At 37.0% G+C, this 22,281-nt stretch overlaps 1 protein-coding gene across 1 annotated transcript; it reads right to left on the bottom strand.

Annotated features, from left to right (window-relative positions):
* Positions 1-9,891: 9,891 nt before the first annotated feature.
* On the bottom strand, positions 9,892-13,319 carry LOC137740636 (protein BIIDXI-like; the record flags this gene model as incomplete). Its single annotated transcript, XM_068480470.1, has 3 exons — positions 13,164-13,319; positions 10,919-11,431; positions 9,892-10,379 (listed from the first exon to the last, which is right to left on the bottom strand). Coding segments are annotated over exons 1-3 (1,080 nt in total), but the record flags the coding sequence as incomplete, so codon positions are not given.
* Between the last annotated feature and the right edge of the window lie 8,962 nt (positions 13,320-22,281).

The following is a 22,281-nucleotide window of genomic DNA, read 5'->3' as shown; positions in this document are numbered from 1 at the left end:
CACTCAGTTGTTTGTAAATTTAAATTAATGGGTTGTGCTTGTTAAAGAGCTATGCTCTATTCCTATCGAAAGAGGGTGTGACAAGTTTATGGATTGAATACCTGCAAGAATTTAATTAGTTATCAGCGGCATGCTTGATTTCAGTGCCATTGATCTGCTTTGACAAATATAAGCTAGATGTACTAAGTTTGTACGTGCCTACGTGCCTTCAGTTTCTAAATTTGCATGTTCCTTAGACAATGTGATTGATTTGTCCTGTCAATTGCTGTTGGTATTTGTCTGTTTTCCCTTTTCCACAATTGTACATAAAATACCATCCATTTCCATTTTTGTTTTTTGCCTGGAACTCTTCTTTTCTATGATGCTGCGGACAATGGCTACAGGCATTACTGTCCATTTTCAGTAGACTAGAATGGTTCTTATATAGATGGTAGTCCCATTTGACATGACAGTAGACCATGTCAAAGATTTTAACCAATAGGGAAGGAGCAGTAAGATTAGTTAAAATTAGCTGCTAGCTGTTAGTTATGGGTAGTCTGGGCTTTTACATAGGGCAGTAAGAGAATAGTGAGCTATATATAATCCAGAATCCTTCAAGTGTTTCATGGAATAAGTAACGGTGGCAGCGTCTTTCTTAGACTGCAGCTATTTAACAAGTTTTGTATTCTTCACTTCTTCCTCCTATGAACACAGAACATATATCTTTATGTATTCTTCTTCTTATTCCTAGGCTACACCAACACATGACTTTTGGTCCCCAAAGGCCTATCCACTACTTAAAGGGAATGCATGAATAATCTCAATCCTACTATTTGCTAGCTACCTTCCTAGCTTCATCCAACTGATAGAAAAGAAGTGCGTGATGACGTTCCGTAGTTGTCAATTAACTTGTGACTTAGGACCTAGGAGAGGAGAACCATTTCCACTCGACATCAGTCCACCTTTAGCAAACACAATAACATGGCAGGCCTGCCCAGGCAAACCGTGCAAATAATTATATACGCTTCATTTTGGTTTCATGTATAATTATAATTAATTAAATTCCTACTTGACGTTTTGGACGAGTATTTTCAAAACCTCAGTTCCCTACCATTAAGAGAACTTCTTATATCCCCGCTTTGAGTCTTAAGGTGATGGAAGGCAGTATATATAATTAAGCAACATGGCATGGCAAATTGGCAATGGCAGGCCACGCAAATTGGTCCCATAAATATACAGTCTTGGGTTTTAACATATAATTGTAAAACATATGACATTACACCTGTGAGCCTAAACTTGATTAAGAAGATGATCGATGTTCATGAGAGTATTATAAGTTTTATATATATTATAATCTAACGATAAGTTATTTGCTTTTCTGTATGAGCATTGACTTGTTTTGGCTGTTACTTGCAGCGTCTTTCTTAGACTGCAGCTATTTAACAAGTTTTGTAAGGGCTGGTTCCACATGGTGATGTTTGTTAGATATTATTGTCATAATGAAGATATAAAAGGAGTGAGCATAGGAATAATTTCATACCAAAAACGGAAATTTAATTGGCATATTTATATGCATGATTATTTGTGGAAGAATTGAGAACTTTTTCAGAGTGTCAAATATGTCCCTCTAGTTCCTTGTAATTATATTCATTTTTCTGTCTTTTCCATTTTAACATTATGTTATCAGATACTTAAATATTTGTATCTTCAATATCTTCTTAGCCATCTTTCAAAATGGCCGAGTTTTATGCTTTTTATTGTTACTTATCTTTCTTCCATGATAAATAATTTTTAACGTTCAAATTGGCATGCCAAATTTTCATTTTATGCTAGCAGTTTTTGTTTTTTACTTGTGATGCATCTATGCAATCTGGAGGACAGCAGCATGGAAGAAAAAAAAACAGACCATCTTTTTAGAAAGTGTGATATCAACTACCAAAAGTTGATATAAGCTTGCAAATAAATGCTTCTTCCACTAAGTTGTTTGGGCATCAGTGTTTTGCTACACGAGGGAGAGGGTAGTATTACAAATTCAGTTATGAAAATAAACTCTTGAAATAAAAACCTTTGTTCTTCTAAATAGTGTAGAGAAGATGTTACCTTAAATAATGATCTAATTAGCCTTTGTTTGCCGTTTCAGTTACAAATATGTGTGTGTATTATGGATCTTTATATGGGGCACCATGTATGAACAAAGTGAGCTGAATTTGTTATTTCAGCTTACCTAAACGAGTATATGCACTGTTTGAAGTTATATATAACATATAGTAGTTTGCATTTGTGGCAACACTAACACACCGAGTGCACTTATATTGCAACAGAGAGTTCTTCCTTCAAGCTGATTGACTTTATTTTTTTGAAAGAAAATAACCTTCTATGCATTGGTATTTTGAACAGCCCCGAAACCATATCATTTTTTAATTGGATTGAATTTCTGAAGGCTACTGTTGTCGTCTCACAACATATATATGCATTGATTTTTTTTTTTTTTTCTAATTGTGCAGATGTCGCAACTTATTAGAAGTCGTAAGGCGATGACGACTGCACTTTGTTCGATTCTCCCACCTCCTACTTCAACCGCCACTACTCCAGCAGAAATGGACCCCATGTCGGTTAATCCGGTTAGTCACTGGGTCTCCCAGGCGCCAGTGTCATCAGCATCTTCAATGGTGCTACTTGTTAGCGCCAGGCGTGGTCACCGCTGCCCCGCATGGCCGACACGACATCAGCATCCACTACTAATGCCTTAGGGTCACAACAAGGTAAAGTTAAATAACTCCCTTTATTTCCTTGTGAATTTAGTTATTCATATATTAAGTTCAATCAAAATTGTTACATACTGCAATTGTGCGTTTGGTCCAAATTGGCTTATTCAACTGTTGTGATTGTTGTTGGATATCATATATTTTTCATTACAATGTCTAGGGTTTGGGAAATGTTTTAACTTTAGAGGAGGTTCTGCCGAAATTTTGGTATAATTTGTAGTGCTTGTTTGACTTTTTTTTTTTTTTTTTTTTTTTTCAGCAAAGAAAAATACCAGAGGACCTTGTCGCCAGTTGAAGAAGGCAAAGGTCACCCGGGTGACCAACGAACGTATCATGATTGGATACAATGACCGGCATCGGGCTGCACCAACAACGAAGCAGCATAGTGCATTGGCCCACGACATTGATCACGTTGTTTGGATTTATTGCCCTATGCGATGGAAGTGTTGAAAGGCGATGCCAGACAAGGTGAGGATGAAAGTGCGAAATTTCGATGACATCAACGACAATATGTTGGCGTACGTCAATAGGCTCTTCTCTGAATGGTACAAGTAGTGGAAGAGCGACCTGCACCAATATTTTCAAACATTTGATGATCCATAGGCTGCTCTTGAAGAGGGTTTCCCGAAAGAGTTTAAGGACCAGGAAGAAAATTGGGTGTGGGTCTGCAGTCATTTTTAGGAGCCCGACTATATGATATGTTTTTTATATTAAGTCTAAAAGTATTATACGTTTCTTAGTAATGTTTATTGATTTTTTTATATTTCATTTAAATTACAACTGATACGTTTATTTTGTGTATAACAGAAGAAGGCAAAAGCCAACAAGATCAATCAGGAGAAGAAGACTCTTCTCCACCATTCAGGCTTGAGGCTCTTCTCGTATAGGATGGAGGCACGGAGGCAGGTAATAATAAAGCTTTTCATGTTCAATTTTTAATATGTCAGTAATATTAATTTTTTTTTTCGTACTAACATTTTTCTTATCTTGTTCTATTCAGGGGGGTTCAAAATTCCCGGAGATCGATATATTTGCAAACGTTTATGTTTGACCTGGGGATGAGTTGGCCGAGTCCCTTCATGTAAGTATTCTTCAATTGTAATTACTATCTTACGCATTCAAGTATCACGGTTATTATTTTAATGTTATTATTAATATTTCATGTTATATTACACAGGCAACGATGATGGAGAAGAGGTAGGTTGGTTCTTCAGGAGTCCGCCTCCCAACTTCCTCCCAAGACTCCGATCGAGTCCATGGTCCCCCTCGAGAATGCGGGGATTCAGATCCTTATAGACACCTTGGATTAAACTCTCAGTCAGAGGCTAGTGACATATTGTAAGGGGATGGACAATGCCTGGCGGTGGAAACCTAAAGCCTCTTCATCCTCGTAGTCGAAGGGCGAGGTGACAACTTTGACAGCAGAGGTGGCCAACCTTATGATTGAGCTCACCTCGTATAAGAGCCAGATCTCACTGATCGTAAAGGCCCTCAGTGAGTCCAGCATTCGTCTTTCGGATATTCGTACCCCGTTGATGTCCGAGCCCCTCCAACCCAAGCATACCTAGAACTCCGCCCCTTCGACCTTTGAGCCCGTCCTCAACCCCAAGGCCTTCTTGCCCCAAGCTTTCTAGCCACCTACGAACGACGACCCTGTAGATTATTCCACCTTCTTTTCTTAGTTTTTTACTCCCTTACTTTTTAAACTTTTTCCTTGTAGATACATTTGATTTTTATTTTAGATAAATTATTTTTTTCTTCATTACATTTTTTTATTGCAATTTAATTTTATTATTTTGTTACAATTTTTTTTTTTTTTGCGCGACGAATAACTTTGTCTGGCATAATTTTTTGCAACTAACTATTTTCGTCACGCAAAGTTTTTAGAGACAAAGGTTAGTCATCCCATGTCACATCTCGGCCCGGGGCGGATCACTTCCCGGCCCCGACTCCACTACCGTAGCACGATATTGTCCGCTTTGGGCCCCGACCACGCCCTCACGGTTTTGTTTCTGGGAACTCACACGAGAACTTCCCAGTGGGTCACCCATCATGGGAGTGCTCTCGCGCGCTACTCGCTTAACTTCGGAGTTCCCATGAAACCCGAAGCCAGTGAGCTCCCAAAAGGCCTCGTGCTAGGTAGGGATGAGAATTTACATTTAAGGATCATTCCCCTGGGCGATGTGGGATGTCACAATCCACCCCCCTTAGGGTCCGACGTCCTCATCGGCACACCAACGCCAGGGTTAGGCTCTGATACCAAATTGTCACATCCTAGCCCAGGCGGATCACTTCCCGGGCCCAACTCCACTACCGTAGCACGATATTGTTCGCTTTGGGCCCCGACCACGCCCTCACGGTTTTGTTTCTGGGAACTCACACGAGAACTTCCCAGTGGGTCACCCATCATGGGAGTGCTCTCGCGCGCTACTCGCTTAACTTCGGAGTTCCCATGAAACCCGAAGCCAGTGAGCTCCCAAAAGGCCTTGTGCTAGGTAGGGATGGGAATATACATTTAAGGATCACTCCCCTAGGCGATGTGGGATGTCACATCCCATGTATGTGTCCTAGCATTTTGTGTGACGAATATTCGTTCCTAAAAATTTGGTGCGACGAAGGCGGAACCGTCGTGCTTTCTTCTTCGTAACTAATGTGTTTATTCGTCGAGCAAAGTCTTTCTTCACAATCTTTGTGCAACCAATTTGTGTTCGTCGTGCTAAATGTTAAACGTAGTAGTGAACTATTTCACTTTATAGTTATTAGTTTTCTATTTTCAACTTTTTATTTTTTTTATAAAAAAATTAAAAACTAAAAACTCATTTAATAGCTGCTTTTAATTTTCTATTAAAAAAAATTAAAACTGAATTGTAGAAACTCGTTTCATTTGGTCCCAACTCGAGTGGGTTCCACTCGAGTATACGTGAATTCATCGGAGAACATGGAATTTCGTTTCAACCCATTCTATTAGACCATGTGCAATGGTGATGGGTTAAAAGTTAAAAAATTTAAGCCATAAACCATAAACAACTCGTCCAATAATGATGAATTAAAATTTTAGTTGACATTATTAAAGAGTGAGTTTAGTCTATTCTTTTTTGGTAACTTTTTTAAAATTAAAATTTATGTGAATTATAATTTATTTTATGAACAATTTAACCTACAAATATTTAAATTTTGATAATTAATGAAAAATCACTACCTACCTCATTCTTACAACGATTACTAATACTAATATTCATAGGAATTTGGTTGACTTGGTGGTGGACTTGCGCATTAGACATTACAGGGATCGAAGACATTCAGCATAGCATCCTATAATTTCTGTTTGCTTATCATGGAAGAAGTTATTCCTCCTTGGAGTACATTTATTGAGGTCCTACTGGGAAATGGGAAAGCGAAGAAATAGTTTTGGAAGTTGGGGTAGAAAGAAAAAATAGAGGAAATATATGAGGAAAATGATTTTTTGCGAATGTTTGAACAAATACATAGGTATTTGAAGATGGTTGAGGTGAATTTTGATTTTAATATTTTTTTTTTCTAAATTGTTGTAGCTGTTGGATTTAATTTGGGTTGTTAGCTTTTTTATTACCGTTACATTTTCCCTTGTCGACCTCAGCCGTTGAATTTAATGTATTTATAAATCTAGACCGTTGGATCAACCAACGACATTATTTCTAGCTATCGAATCATAAAATGAGTCGTTGGGCTAGTCGCAAGTGGCCAACAATAGCGTTAGCACTAGGACCTAGCAGTTGAAGCCTTGTCACATGTGATGCGTGTTACGCGTCCGCGGGCTGTGGCTGGGCAAAAAGCAGGCTCGTTCCCTCGCACAACTGGAGCTCAACCACTATTCTGGCTTAAATTTTGAGAGGAATTTAGCTCAAAATGATTTTTTCTCCTCAAGACTTATTTTAGCCCAACAATTAAAAATGATTTTGGGGTGGGGGGTTTTAAAACTTAAAATTCAAGTTTTATCCTCACCATTGCAAATGATCTTACTCCTTAATAAACACCATTTCTTTTTGGTAAAAAGTAAACACAAAAAAACACTCGGCTGTTATAGGGAAGGAAAAAAGGGCGAATCTGAAACTCTCGGCTGTTTTTTTTTAAACTTGAACAACCAACAACAATAACTTTATTAGCTAAGAAAATGCATCGCAAGTGGTCCTTTACCACAGTGGTGGAAAGTTGTTGAACCCTTGGATGACGGTATGAGTTCAAACTCCGTAGGTGGTTAATCTAACATCTAATCTAGCAAAATCTATCATTTGACAAAAAATAAAAAAAGAAAAGAAAATTCATCAACTATATCATACATATTTATTTGAATCATACATAGTTATGGATCTTCATTTAATCCTGAGCCGACCTAGTGGAAACCGAATCATTCTTTGACGAACTATTCTTCAACGAATCAACATCCAGCTCAATACCACACACCCTTTCTAGGCGACGGCAGTGAGTACCAACCTCCCAACTGGAACTTGAACGTGAACGAGAACTAGAAGAACTCACATAAGCCATAATTGTGGTCCGATAACTCCGCAAGCCGTCTCAAATAAAGATAAGACGAAAAGGATTACTTTGCCCTTTTTCTGAATCCCCAAAGTATTTGTAGTAAAACTGAAACCGAACGGTAAACTAAATGGAAACAGAAATTGGTTCCAAACGATTCAATCCAGACACAAAGACATGATTGAATTAGATGGTAATCCATAAATCTCAAAATTGATCGCAGGGACCAACAATTACAATTGATATCAAACTCGCGCATCACATGATCACAATTTCAGTTAAAATCTATGCCTTGTTCATAAAGGGAAAAAAAAAACAATTAGTACGAAAGATTAGTTTTTGAAATTTGGTTGCAAAAATAATCAATTTTAATAATGACGGCATATTGATTGTATATCAATCACTCAAAGATAATATAATAAACCATGCAAATATAATAATGACGTAATAAACATTAATTTGCATCTAAATGTAAAAAACTGATCATTTATGCTAATTGCCCAAAAGCAAGTTATTAATTGCCAACGTTGTAATGAATGATTTTTAGCGGCAAAGCCTATGCACTCAGTTTCCTTTTATATTGGGTGATAAAAAAAATATTTGAGTCATTTAATACTAGGGTCTAATAGCATTTTTTTTTACTTGTAAGTAAGAGGTATTAGGTTTGATTCCCGCACAAAGGCGAATTTGAACCATATTATTGCTAGCCTATCGTGAGGCTTAACCCACTCCCCCACTTCCTTCGTGTAGATAACAGTGTTTGTTCAAAAAAAAATATATTTATTTGAGGGACGCTTTAGGGGATCATTATGCAACTATTTTTTCTAACGATCTTAATTGTCTATATTAAATCATCATTCATAGACTATCATGCAAAATTGGGACAAATCCAAAATTTTTAAGAAATTAATTTGTAGTGAAAAATAAACGAATATGAATACCATCTAATTCAACGATGATATTTTGGTTAGGATAATCTTTTAAGGGCTCCCTCAACATTACATTTTGACGACCTAACTTTCATCTTATAAGTATTTAAGACCTTCAAGTAAAGCTCATGCCAAACTAGCTATCCAAAAGAATCCAACGATCAAATTAGAAGATTTGAGTAATTTTTTGTTACGATTATTTTTAGACTCACTCCACATTATTTTCGACGACCGACCCTCGTTTTATAGGGTTTTGAAAGAACCCTTCAAACAAAGCAAGATGCCAAACTTAATATCTAAAGGAAAATGTAGAAAAATCAAAACAAAAACACCACTTCATTGAAAAAAAAAAAAAAAAAAAAAAAAAGTTTTACTATCGAACCTCGATCCTTTCATTTGATAAAAAGGATGCGTACACTACACATCACATATATGGATAGCACTCACGTGTTAACCTCGTATTACAAGTTTACAACAAAGTAAAATCTCAGAACTCACCCACCCCCCGGCGCCACCCCCCACCCTCCTCCTCCTCCTCCTCCTCCTCCTACATAACATAACATATATAACTTATCAGCTAAAAGACCAAAGCAGCCGCGAAACGTTTTCTCGATCTGTGGCATTCCATCAAACACGTTTGCGAACGCTAAGTAACTTGACATCGTCAATGACGGGGCCGCACAGAGACCCAGAGTGGTCGGCGGCCATTAGGGCTGGAAAAAAATCCCAAAAATCCCAAACCAAACCGAAAAAATCCCGATCCCAAACCAAAAAAATCCCAAACCAAAATTCCCGAAAATTTCGGTATGTCATCCCGAACCAAACCGAAATTTTCGGTATGGGATTCGGGATTACATCTCCATTTTTTCGGTATTCCCATACCGAATAGAAATAAATATTATATATATATATATATTATTTTTTAATTATAAGAGAATTATTTTTTAATTAATGGTATTGGTAGCCACTAGTGTGATTAATCTTTGTCTCAACTAAATAACTAATGTTTGTTTGTTCAATTTGTTTGTTTCTATATTCCAGTTGTCTCAACTAATGTGATTAATCTTTGGATATTAGTTTCCTGCATACCTAGCCACTAGTGTGATTAATCTTTGGATATTAGTTTCCTGCATACCTAGCCACTAGTGTGATTAATATGTGGATATTAGTTTCCTGCATACCTAGGCAAATCAAGGAAACAAAGGAGCAAAGACCATTATGCATGCATGAACATATCAGTATACATATATTGTATATATATACACGGACAAGGTGGGTACAGGGCATGCAATTAGTTGAGCTCAAATTTTTTTCTTTTGTTTTCGAGTACACAATATAGTTGTTCTTTCAGACATGGGCGCCGCCAAAATTTTCATTTAATTACAACTATGTGGAGGAGGAATCAAAGTTGGAATGTGGGGTGAGATGGCATTAGCCCAAAAACTTTGTGCACAAATAGGTAGTGGGTAGATTGAAACTTAATTTTAGCCCAAAAACATAATATGTCAAATTTTAGCCCAAAAACATAATATGTCAAATTTTAGTCCAAAAGCCCAAAAACATTTCGGGATTCCCGATTTGTCCCGAAATCCCGAAATTATTTCGGGATTCCCGAAAATTGGGATTCCCGAAAATTTGGTTTGGGATTGGTATTGAATTTGGGATTCCCAAAAATTTCGGTTTGGGAATCGGGACAAGGGTTTCGGTATGGGATCCCATACCGAACCACCCCTAGCGGCCATGGTGTAAAACGTGCTATAGAACATGATCCTAGTGCGCGGGCCCACGGCGGTGAAAAGGAACCTGGCGCGCTTGAACCCACCTTGGCCTTTGGACTGGTACAGTACTTTGAGGGTGTCTTTGCCGGCAAACGCCTCAACGGCGAGGGAGCCTTCACAGGCATTGTTGGAGTCGCCGACGGTGAATGTGAGTGCGTACAGTTTTCCGGGCAAGGTGAAGACGACTTGGGCCAATGCGCTTTCTTTACCAGCGACCAGCTCGATGGCTCTCCGGCCTTCGGGGACGGAGAAGTGCCTGGAGTCGATGTACTTGACGGCCTTGAGGGACTCGATGATCCAGCCTGGCAGTGGGCTGTGGTGGTCTTCTATGTGGGGTGGGATTAGGACTCCCCATGATGTGTTGGGAAACAGATAGGGCCCTTCTTCAAAGTTTCCATTTTTCAACAAGTTGGCTGCAAAAATAATAATTGAACAAAAATGATAAGCATTTTTTTTGGTAAAGAAAAATGACAACGTTAAGGGAAAGATGTTTGTCTTAGCAGATTCACGTACAATTTACTTGGATTACAAGTTAGTTCTATGTCGAGATGAAAGTAAAATGATAATGTGATTAGTAATATATTAATATAGCGATAATGAAATTTTCTTAAATTCGGATATATGATATTTCAAAAAAAAAAAAAAAAACTTAAATCTTACAAGTTGTGTTATCAGATTATCACTTAGAATTATCTTTGAAGCTAAGAAAAATTCAATTAACAACTTTTTGAATTAGGCGAGACCCATGTGAAATTCACTCATGTCATGTAAGAGAGTTGGAAGAACAAAGCTTGGGTTTTATATATGGGAAATTAATTAATCTGAATTGGGTTTTGATTGTTGGCTAAAAATGCATGGCTTTTGCATGCAAAATCACAATCAACTCAATCAATTACTAAGAACAATAAAAAAGCTAAAAAAAAAAAAAAAAGGAAAAACCCCAACTTTTTACCTCTAGTACGTTTAGGAGAAGCCAAGAGCTTCAAAGCAACAGAATCAATAAGTGGGCCACAAGCAGAATCTTCCTCCACACCAGGGTTATGGATCACAAGCTCGATCTCATCAAAATCTGCATTAAAACCCCATGCATACGAATCCCATCCAATGCTGCTGTACATTGTCTGGATTGGCATTATTCCCCAGTGCCTTTTCTCAAGGTTGGGAGTGATGGACACGTTCAGCGTCTCCTCCTGTGCACACGTCCGAGCGGCGCTGAACGTGACGGAGTAGAACCCGCCTTTCTTGACCTTCAACTTCTGCTTGATCAAGGCCTCGTTGCCGAGCCTGACTGCGAAACCACCCTCGGGGACGACCAGCAGCATGTCGCCTTGTTTTTGGCCTGATTTTATGTACTCGACGAAGCCTGAGATTTCCCAGTTGGGAATTGCATGAGGGTTTGTCACTACTGTGCCCTTGAGTTCTGATTGCTTTGGACCGTACTCGAAGTTGCCGTTGGGTAATAAGCCTGAGAAATGAATAGAGTTATTTTCAATAACATGTAAATTCACTCACAAATCTTACCGCTGTGACCGCTAACTGACATGACAATATTTAATTTGTTTGCTATTGTTGTCACATACAACATCAATTGATTTGTAAAACTCAAACAAATTAATTAACGACGCTATAGTATATTATTTGTACCGAATTTATTGATATCATATGGAACTGCATAAGAAATTACAAGAGAAGTATCCTGAAATAATATGAAAAGAAAAGGACCACCGAAAGCTAGCTAATAAGTTTAAATAGTATATATGATATTACATAAAATGGTGTTTACCTTGTTCTTAAGATTAAAGCATACCCTTGATGCCACGATCACATCATATATTGTGTCGACCGATCATATGATGTGATAGTAGTTAGATTTTGAGCCCTATTGTAATGCTCTTAAACCCTTGTAACTTGAGGTAGGTGACAAAATTGGGGTCGTTACTTGGTTTTGGACTCTTTGTGTACTTCCAAATATTGTTACCGTCATAAGACTAGCCAAATTAACAATATAAATGTAGTAGATGCAACTTGGGAATAAGATGAAAACGATAGTGCTGCCAGCCATGCAAACTGGATATTTATACAGCTCCCACCAAATCACCGACTAGATTCTCAAACTCATGTGCATAAAGATAATCTAGCGGGGTCTTTCCATTATACAAATATACAAATTATCTGTTATTGATTCTTTAGAAAAATATCATGTATAATTTAGTCAAAATAAATATAGGAAGGAAAATTTGCATTGGGGTAACTTTTTGTAGTGTTAATTTAGTTGTACGATATATTTACATTAAAGAGTGTGGAGTTTGGATTAAAACTAATTCTATTAAAATAATTTGATATTAAACTAGTCATTTAAGATTGTTTACATATAGAAAAAATATCGTTAAATCATAATACTAAGTAGGCAGCAAAAGAAATTTGTTGAAAATGATGATTCATAAACTAATTAAGAAGCTAGCTAAAAATATTTGTTGGAGAACGAAAGAAAACGCTTAAAAACTTAGGAAGAAAAATTCATTATTGCAAGAATAGACAAGTAATTAGAAATCAATGAAAACAACCTCTTCATTGAGTTAAAAAGGGTTTGAACTGAGAAGTTTTTGGATATATGAAATACAAGGTGGTACACCACGTAATATAATATAACTGAACGACATGATTTTAAAATATATTTAGCAATTTTTTCACTTATATTATTACATGTAGTGTCTTAGCTTGTACACTGAAAAATTTCTCACTTGTTGCATAGGAACTAAACTAACAAGACTTCAATATTTATGACAACCCTCCTACCCAGGAGCTGTAAGAAAATATGAACTTGAAAGGCTACATGGTAATATTGTTAGGTATTTGAGCATAGTGATCACATAAAGTAAAACAACTTATTTTCCACCAAGAGTGACTTGAAATTGATAATAACCTAAGTACTAGAAATGAATTCTCCCGGACAGAGTCGTGTATATATATACGTATGAGAAACTTTCAAGTACTCCTCATTAAAATTAACAAACTGCACCTTCCTATAACTCTCTCATAATTCAGTTCAATTATCGAAACCGTCTATAAATACAAGAGATGAAAACAGCATAAACCACAGACGGGATCAGCTGACCATATAATTCAATTCAATTATAGGAACCGTCTATAAATACAGGAAATAAAAACAGCACAAACAGCAGACGAGATCAGCTTACCATCTGTTACAAATGATAAGGTGACGTGGAAATTAGCTGCACATAGCAGAAGCAGCAGCACTGTGAGTTTATTATTCATCGTGGCCCTCAGAGTCTTAATTAATGCGTGAGAGAGGAAAGGGTTGGAAGGGTTTGAGTTAAGATCGTAGGCCGTGAGCAGTAGCAGTGGGTTATATACTACTGGATGCTAAGAAAAAGCCATTGAGTTTGTAGTAAACCACATGAATGCCATTATTGGAAAGTTTGGAAATATGCTTTGGCTACGCACACCTTCCTCGAAACTTGAAAAACATGCATATATTACGAAACTCATGCTTAATTTGGTTACAACTAAAAATTTCTCCTTATGAAAATCACTGCAATCTTTACAAAAAAATAAATAATAAAAAAATAAAAAATAAATAAAATTAAACGTCACACCTACACACACAAACAAAATCTTCTTAATTATCTCTCTATTGTTACTATTAATAATAGGATAATACTAGGGAGAACAAAATTTTAAACCAAATGATTTGTCACCAATAAGAAATAAACATCTTAATGCTTGCATTCCCCTTTTGGTGGAATGAGCTCATACTCCCACCTACAAATAACAAATCTTAACCGTAGAAACTTCAAAATCGGAATTGTTTAATAATTAATTTCTATTTGAATACCATCGTTACAAAAAATCATTCGAATTGGAGATCGTTTAGTCCTTCAAATATATCAAATAAATCAACATTTATCATGAATATGCAATTTGGTACTTACACCGTTGATATATTTTGAAACATTTGGATGGCTAAACGGTTTCCGATTCGAATGATTTTTCATAAGGATAATATTCAAATGAAGATTAAGAGATTGGACGGTTCTGATTTTAATTACAATGGAGATCTGTTATTTACAAGTGGGTCATTCCCCTAAGAGAGGAATTCAAGTATTATTCATAATAATATTACCATTTTTGTGATTCATTGGTTGGGTTAGGTTAAAAAAACAATACTTGCATTTTCTCTTGGGGATGAATTCATTTTTTCCTTGCAAATAACATATCTTTACCGCTAAAATTTTATAATTGTTTCTGTTCAAAATTTTAATCTATCTTTGAAAATCATTCTTACAAAAAAAACATTTGAATCGAACATCGTTCAATCATTCAAATATACCAAATAAATAAACAGTTCACACTAATATATTACTTGATACCTACTCTATAACAGTCTATAGTTTTATTGTGTTTACGATCAACTCCAAATTCGACAATGAGCTAGGATTAGAATCCGAACTTCGCTACCTTTGAATGTAACCAAAAAAGCAAACTTAACTTTGTTTCCTTTTTTCTCATTGTAACATCATTCTGAAGGTAAGACGTAAGCCAACTTTGTCCATCTTCCAACCAGATGCAAGTTTCAGTACAGTTCATATGAAATTTAAGCCACATTATGTGTTATCCGATCAGGGGTACATAATTCAAGGGTACTGAAATAAATTTTTGGTTTAATACATAACAACCGAATTTTGAACAGTTTTTGTAAGTGGTGAATTACTCTGATAACCCCACCTTCTCTCTACTTTGTGTAGATTAATGTAAATCATGTAATAAAAATAAAGAAAAAAGTTCGAACGGTTTTATTTTAACCCCTTTCAGACATCTTATTTGAAAACAAGCCGCAATATAGTTTAATTTTTTAACTAGTACACTATTGTGGGGTTTAAAAGATAATAGTAATTAAATTCTTTGAGTGTAACAATAGATATTGGCCTGGCAATATCAATCCATATATAACCTCGAAGAATATATATTGGAATTTCTTGGTGTTTTTAAACATCTGACACGTACTCTTAAATCTTGGATAAAAACTGCTAATTATTTTACAAGAATTCAATAAAGTTTTAGAAAATACCGATCCTTAGCTTGAGATTTCAGGTAATATATTCTGAGAGAAGTTTTATAGACAAGCCATTCAGAATGCATGTGTTTCACTAATGGGTTTGCTCATACGATGTCGGTTTGAGGGTGTATATGACCAAACTAACTTTGAATCTTAGCATGCAGAGCCACATGGTTGCGGTGGAATACGATTAATATCGCAACATTTAGATAAATGGACTGAGCGATGGACACCTTCACAGAAGGTGACGGCGACTGAAGGACTGATCATGGACACCTTCCTCAAGTGCATGGATTCCATCAGGAATATTTGACGCATTATCTGTAGCGAGTCATCTCTCTTTAACTATTATGTGTTCTTACTATAGGTTGAGTTTTAATTTTTATTATAACCGAGATAGTTCTCTGAGTGTGCTCTCCTTATAAATGTGTCTGTGTTAAAACGGTTGTTGCGGCTGATTTCTATCTGTAGTCATTGTCTTATTAGTGACTGAAGCAGGAGCTATATCTATATTAGTTGTACGTAATTCTTTCCAAATCATGTCAACTCTTATGTTGAGGTTGATCATCGGAAATTATTTACTCATATTTAGTGCCGTGGCTAAATCTTATAACCATTTGTATCATTTCTTCAATAAAAATAAAATATGTATAAAACTGCATACTTTAGTACCTACAAAATCTCATTAAAATTTGTTTAAAAATCTGATTGAAATGAAAATATAAAGGACTAAACTCTGATTTATCTTCAAGAATAAATGAGTAGTCCATCTCCCTTGTGTTAACTACATTGGAGAAGTAGCAGAGATGAACAATTATCAAATCAAGAAATGAAGGTTCACAAAGAGAAGAGAAATGTGAGAACGAAATGAATGAAGCTTTTGTATTAAACTCAATGAACTAACTTTACCATCTGTTTACAATAACTATATATAGCTGACTATAGAACTAACTAACTCTTTCAACTAACTATTACATCATCCAATCCTTTACAACTGTTTTGATGTGCTGGCAGAGATGAGTTGGCAGTGATATATTCAACACCTTGATCAGCACCCAAAACAAGTATGGAAACAATTATTATTATTGTTCTTATTTTATAAAATTTGTAGCTCGTTGGAGTAACAGAAAAACATTAAATCAAACAAATGCACATTAGAAAAATCCACCAAAATTCAAAGGGGGTTGAAAAATCTTTAATTCAAAGCCGATCTTATATGTCCTTTTGGCAAGTGGAAACCCATGTGCAAATGGGCATCTTGATTGAGTATTCCTTCAATTTCTTAATACAATTATCAGCCAAATTATTACTCTATCATTTTCCTTTTGCTGCTGTTCTTCTGTGGTCGGCAATAATTTCGTTGTTTATTATTGGCATTTGTTGGATGGTGAAAGTTGGAAGGAGAGGCAATATTGCATGGAAATTATTGATTATACCATGTACGTGGACGATTCTGGGCAACAATTCAACGTGGATGCATGTGTTGTGGATTGTGTCCCAATCAACCAAATCAATCAGGTTGTATGAGGTGGGTACACTGAAAAATAAACTCATGATTTTGAGCTCAAACAACTATACAACGTTGGTTAAAATAACTATATGTTATGCTGTAGCTATTACTGTGATCGGATTTTTAAATAAGAATTCACTTAATTAATGATAGGGAGGTTGTCGAAATTTTGTTATCGTAGAAACACGATAGAGAGTGTGATTGGAGATGAAGTTTTCCAACTTATCCCTATATTTTTAGCTAAGAGCTCTTTTAGAGAGGCCATTAAAGATGCTACAATTATTTTATCATTGGTCAAATACGTAATGGGACAGCTAATTACTTGATTTATTAGAAAGGGAGTTGGTCATTCTTCGTGAAGGACCTATAGTGCCTATACTAATTGGTACCTGAACCAAATATTTTCACATACTTTTTTCTTGTCATGATGCACATCCATTTAATTTATGTTATTTGATCTTCTTTACTTTATTCAATCAATCAAACGGTTAAAAATAATAATAAAGAGGTGTGTATGGTGAGATTATAGGTATCATGGATTTAAAGAAGATGACAACCACTAGGTTTTGGTTGAGACACGTGGATGCCATTGGTTGGTTCATTGATTAGTCAACTTATATATGGTACTATGGGCTTCAAATTCACCTAAAGCATACCAGTCATTGCATTCACCTCTGCAATAAACTTTATTGTAAGCTATAATCTACACTAATTTACATCAAATGGAAGGAGACGATTTAAATTTGGGACGTATTAGGTTAAAAAATGTGATCTAAACACCAGGACAATCATTTGGATGCAAATTTGTGCCGTGTCTTGCCTTGACAAAAATACATCTACAATAACACCTTCATTTAAGGTCAAAAGCCTCTCGTGCCCATGATGAAGGGGGTTTTGGTCGAAGAATCTCTGCCAAAGTTAGTATTCTGAAAAGAATATAATTTTAGGAGTTTGTGGGTAGCAAATGACTTAGCATTTTAGTAGGATAAGTGAGGTATTTATAGGAGGATGGCAACCATAAGGGTTGAGAATGGCTAGCCATATTTGGGGAAATTGGGTGGAGTAATTCAAGATATTATGTGAAATAATATCTTGAAATTACTATGGAAATTATTCTAAATAAAACAAGTTTTTAAAAGACATTAGGCACTAGTTGGTCGGTGGGCTCGGGACTAATGCCTAGGAAGACTTGGCGGATTTAAGTAAATCTATTGTATTTCGTGTAAATAAGTGTCTATTTATACTTAAAATATATATAGTTTCATCCTAAACTAGAAAATAGTATGACATATTTATTATGAAGTATTGGAACATAATGAAGACATGGGTAGCAACCATATAATGTGTGTTTATTTAAGTGTTCAATAAGTCACTTACAATTTATTGGAAACAATAAGATGTAAAAGGAAAGTTATCTATTTTCTATCTAAGTGAGTTGCAACCTAGGCAAGTGCCTAGGCGGATCTGGGTGGGCTAGGCGAGTGCTTAGGCGGTCTAGTCAGGCACCTTAGCAAGTCTAGGCGCCCTTTCTTAATTTTCAAAGGCCTAGGCATTAATTGGGATGGTGGCCAGCCGCTTAGCACCTAGATGATGCTAGGCGGGGATTTTTAGAACAGTGAAATTAAGGAATTTTAGGATTTACTTTATTGAATGAAATCAATGAGGGAATGATTAGTGGAATTTGAATAAATTTCATAGTAATCACCTTTGACCCTTCCATCGATGGAGGGAATTTTGAGTCCTTATTGTTTGTTGCATGCGCGTGAGAATTCGAGTGTGTCTTGCCCATCTAATGAGGGTAATCTTGTCTTTCTTGTCCAAAAATTCACATGTTGCCTCTAGGATTTTTGGGATTATTTTTTGCTCCACAAATGCCCTCACACCTACTAGGCTGCTCATAGGAAATGGCTATAGGTGTAGACATCCCAAGCTGCTTAGGGAAACGTAAAATTGTTTCCTAATTTCATGTAGATTCCCACTTTGACTTGGAATTAGATTATGCTCGGAAAGGGAAATAAATTGCCAGGAAAGCCTATTTAAGCATACCTTAAGTAGAGGATTAACTTCAAAGACTTCACCAGATATGAAGAAGGTGCATGTCTCCCTGGACATTCATGCCGAGTATCGTGGATAACGCTGGCTACTTAGCCCTTTTTCGCCAAGAGAAAGGTGGACTGCCCCCGAGAGAAGAGATAAAGCAGATTAAGGCTAAGGCATTAGCTCATCTGGTTGCCATCATGGAGCCTACTACTAACGAAAGTGGGAGGAATAAGTTATCACCACCTGTTCGAGATTTTCCAGTTAAGAAGAATCTGAAGACTTCCTCTGTCGCCTGTAAGGGTCCACCTACTGCTAAAAAACTTTTGATTAATTTGACTTCTTTTGAGGGGAAGAAAGAGGTTGCTGAATTTAAGCTGGTAATGCTTGCTGCTCCAAAGTTGGCTAGAACAATTGCTAACAATATTTCACATGTAGAAGTTTTGTCGTGGCCCCAGTATCTGGGTCTACCAAGCCTGCCTCTGGATAATTTGCTGAGTTTTATGCATTGTTGAAACCTAATCTGCTCAAGGACTTGGAAGCCTGCGCCAAGTTTGTTGATGACGTTGGGAAGATCGTTGACTCGCGTTCCTTTGCGAAGCATACAACCTATTCCAGAAGGAGTTCTTTGTTTGCTGTGATGCAGAAGATCGTGATCCTAGCAGCCAAGTCTATGTAAATTGATCAAGATAAAGTCAAGGCTGCTAAGGAGATGAAGGTGACCATGGTAGCTGAGGCTCGTTTGGTTGTGGAGAAAATTAAAAAGTTGGAGTCTGAACTTTTCGTCTTGAAGGGGTCTGATGTCTTTTCCCCTTCTCTGCAACTTAAGACAGCTTGCCAAGAGATTGATGACTTAAAGGTTAGGCTTGACGTGATCCAAGTAAAGTATGATGCTGAAGAGAAGAAGATTGGTCACTACAGGATCTTCAGTGTGCTTATTCTGAGCTTCATTCTGCTGGCTATGCAAAGGATGAGGAATTGATCGATGCTTATAATTAAGTGATCTACTTTTAGAAAATTGTCAATAAGTTTGAACCCTAACTTATAGGACTTCAAGGTGTGTTGAAGATCAACGAAAGCTTGAAGAAGGAAGTGGATAAGTTGTAGCATGTCCATGTTAGTTTGCTTGAAGAGAATAAGTAGATGAAGAGCGAGAATGTTAGTTTTGAGGCTTCGCTTGCTCATGGTCAAGCTGATTTCTACAAATTGGCCATGTAGATCATCTATTCGGTAGACCGTCGAACTATAAATTTGTTGGGAAAGACCTCGAGACTTTCTCTGTTTCTCTAGATCATCTTCTTGCTTTTTCTTTCAAAAATGCTATTGGCAAGATATTTGGTGATGATGGCGCCTAGGTTGGGGCAACTAAGGTAGGCATCACCCAAGCTGGGGCTACTGAAGATGAAGTGCGGGAATGTGTTGCTGTTGAGAACGAGGCGGTTGTTAAAGGCGTGGTGGCTAAGTAGCCGAAAGGTGTCTAAGCTGCTGCAAAGTAGCCTTTCTAGGTAGGCTTTTAGAATTTTCTTTCTTTTCCTCTTTGCTTTGCTTTTGCTCGAACTTTGTCGGCCTTCAAGCTAGTTTATCAATTAGCTAGTAATTTAATAAACTATTTTCTCCGCTTTATTTCATCTTCATTTTTTTTTAACATCATTAAAGCATTCAACCATAGGACAAGTCATTGGGCAGGCTGTTTCAAATAGGGTGGGCAAGCCCACATCATCATTTTAGGCGCTAACTTTGTTGAAGTTGTGTGAATTTCGCTTGCTTGAGGCGTTTTGCAAAATTTTCTAACTTATAGAGCTGGCATCCAGATGCGTGGCTTTTGTAGAAAGCAAATGAGTCTGTGTGGCTACCATAGTTGTGAATTTTAGCTTTGACGGCTTCACGAGCCTTGCCTTCCTTAGGTGAATTACGAAACTTTTAGCCATTAATCATCGGCTAAATGCGTCATTTTTGAATAAGCAGATGGTTCTGCGTAGTCATTGAAAGTGTAAGTATCGGCTTAAAGAATGCCTAGGGTTGCTAGCCATTGGATCGTCGGTCGGGTGACCACTTTAGGTGTTAGCTCTAGTTCTTAGAGGCGTTTTAGGCTTCAGTTGTGTGTGAGATCGCGATTGAGTGGCCTAACCTTCCAAGGTGTTAGTTTCCTGATCCTCTAAGTTGCGTGCAGCTCACTACAGATCTTGTGGGCATCAACGTAACTGATTCCACAATTCATGTGACCAGTATTGCAACACTTTAGAGTTGAGTTACGTTCATGAAGATTGCACAACATGGGCAAGACCTTCTGTCATGCAAATCTTTCATTAGCAAGGGACCCTTCACTTAAGTCTCTTCTGGTTAGAGACTTGGGCTCCTGCATAATTGAATCCTTCAGTCGGCTAAGACTTTAAGAAAACGCTATTTATAGCCCATTCTGGGAGTGCTGACTCAGGTAAATGAAAGCTTTCAGGGTAACGGGGCAGTCAAAAACCCATCTACGCCTGGATATTCGAAGTAGTTTACCATCTCACGGTGGAGAGCAAACCCAGATGGGTGTCGGGGAATTAGTTTACACTTTCGCGCTGGAGAGCAAATGTAAACACGAAAATCTTGTATTGAATGAAATGAGAACATGTGTACAGAGTAGATTTGTATTGATTTGAATTTGTAGGTTACAATCTCTGTTTACAATTTTCCTCTGATTCAATCGTCAAATTTTATGTAGATGCGTAGGTGCGGCAAAGGGTGTTTGGATGGTCTTCACCTCTAAGTGTAGCAAAAGGTGATGTTGATGCAGGATTTCGTTAATCCAAGGGTCTTGACAACTTGATCTTGAAATGAACGTCATTACAAGTTTTAAGCTTGCAACAAAGTCTTGAAGGAATCGGCACAAGTGCTTGTTGATTCTTTAAGGGAGTGCTTCGGCTTTGGTCGAAAAAAAGCTTTGGCTTGGGTAGTGCGTTATTCGAAGAGAGCTTTGGTAGCGTATTAGTCTTCAAAGATTTGGCAAGGGTTCTTCTCAATGTGTAATTTTTTGACCTCTTTGTGTGTTTTGGGTCTTTGTATTTATAGATTTCCCAAGCCATGCCTTTGGATGGATTTGGCCTTGATTGGTGTCTCGATTCGTCCATGGGAGAATTTAGGCATGTTTTAGGTCTTAATTTCAACCACTTTCCCTTGGTTGGCCAAATTATAGGGCTTTCTTGCCTATTTTGTGAGCAATCTTCAATTCTTGCTTGTTTTTGAAGATGCTTTGGCTTTCTTTCTAGTTTTGAGAGATTTTGGGCATGTTTTCCGATTTTAAGGGATACTTTCTCCCTTGTGCCGAATTTTGGGAAGTTTTATTCTTCCTTTGCTTGATTTGTGCGACATGTCATTGATGACTTGTCCATTTGTAATGAGTCATATACCATGTGGAGCTTTGTGATGCACCTTTTGTATGCAATGAAATTTACATGTCTACAAATGCCCACACTTCAAGGTGCGTTGTAGGCATGTGCTTGCCACATGTAGGAAACGTGTTTTGAAGTCCTACAATGTGAATGTTCTAACTCAAGGGTCGTTGAGACTTGATCTTGAATTAGTTTGCTTCTTCAAGGGCCGTTGAAGCGTACTTCTTGAATTGAAATGATGAATTTCATCAATGGCCTTTGAGGCATATTTCTTAAATTGAAATGATGAATTTCGTCAAGGGCCGTTGAGGCATATT

The sequence above is a fragment of the Pyrus communis genome, chromosome 7 (assembly GCF_963583255.1).
Source record: "Pyrus communis chromosome 7, drPyrComm1.1, whole genome shotgun sequence".
In the NCBI taxonomy this organism is placed as follows: Eukaryota; Viridiplantae; Streptophyta; class Magnoliopsida; order Rosales; family Rosaceae; genus Pyrus; species Pyrus communis.
The sequence above is the reverse complement of the archived record's forward strand: the minus strand, read 5'-3'. Positions and strand labels throughout refer to the sequence as shown.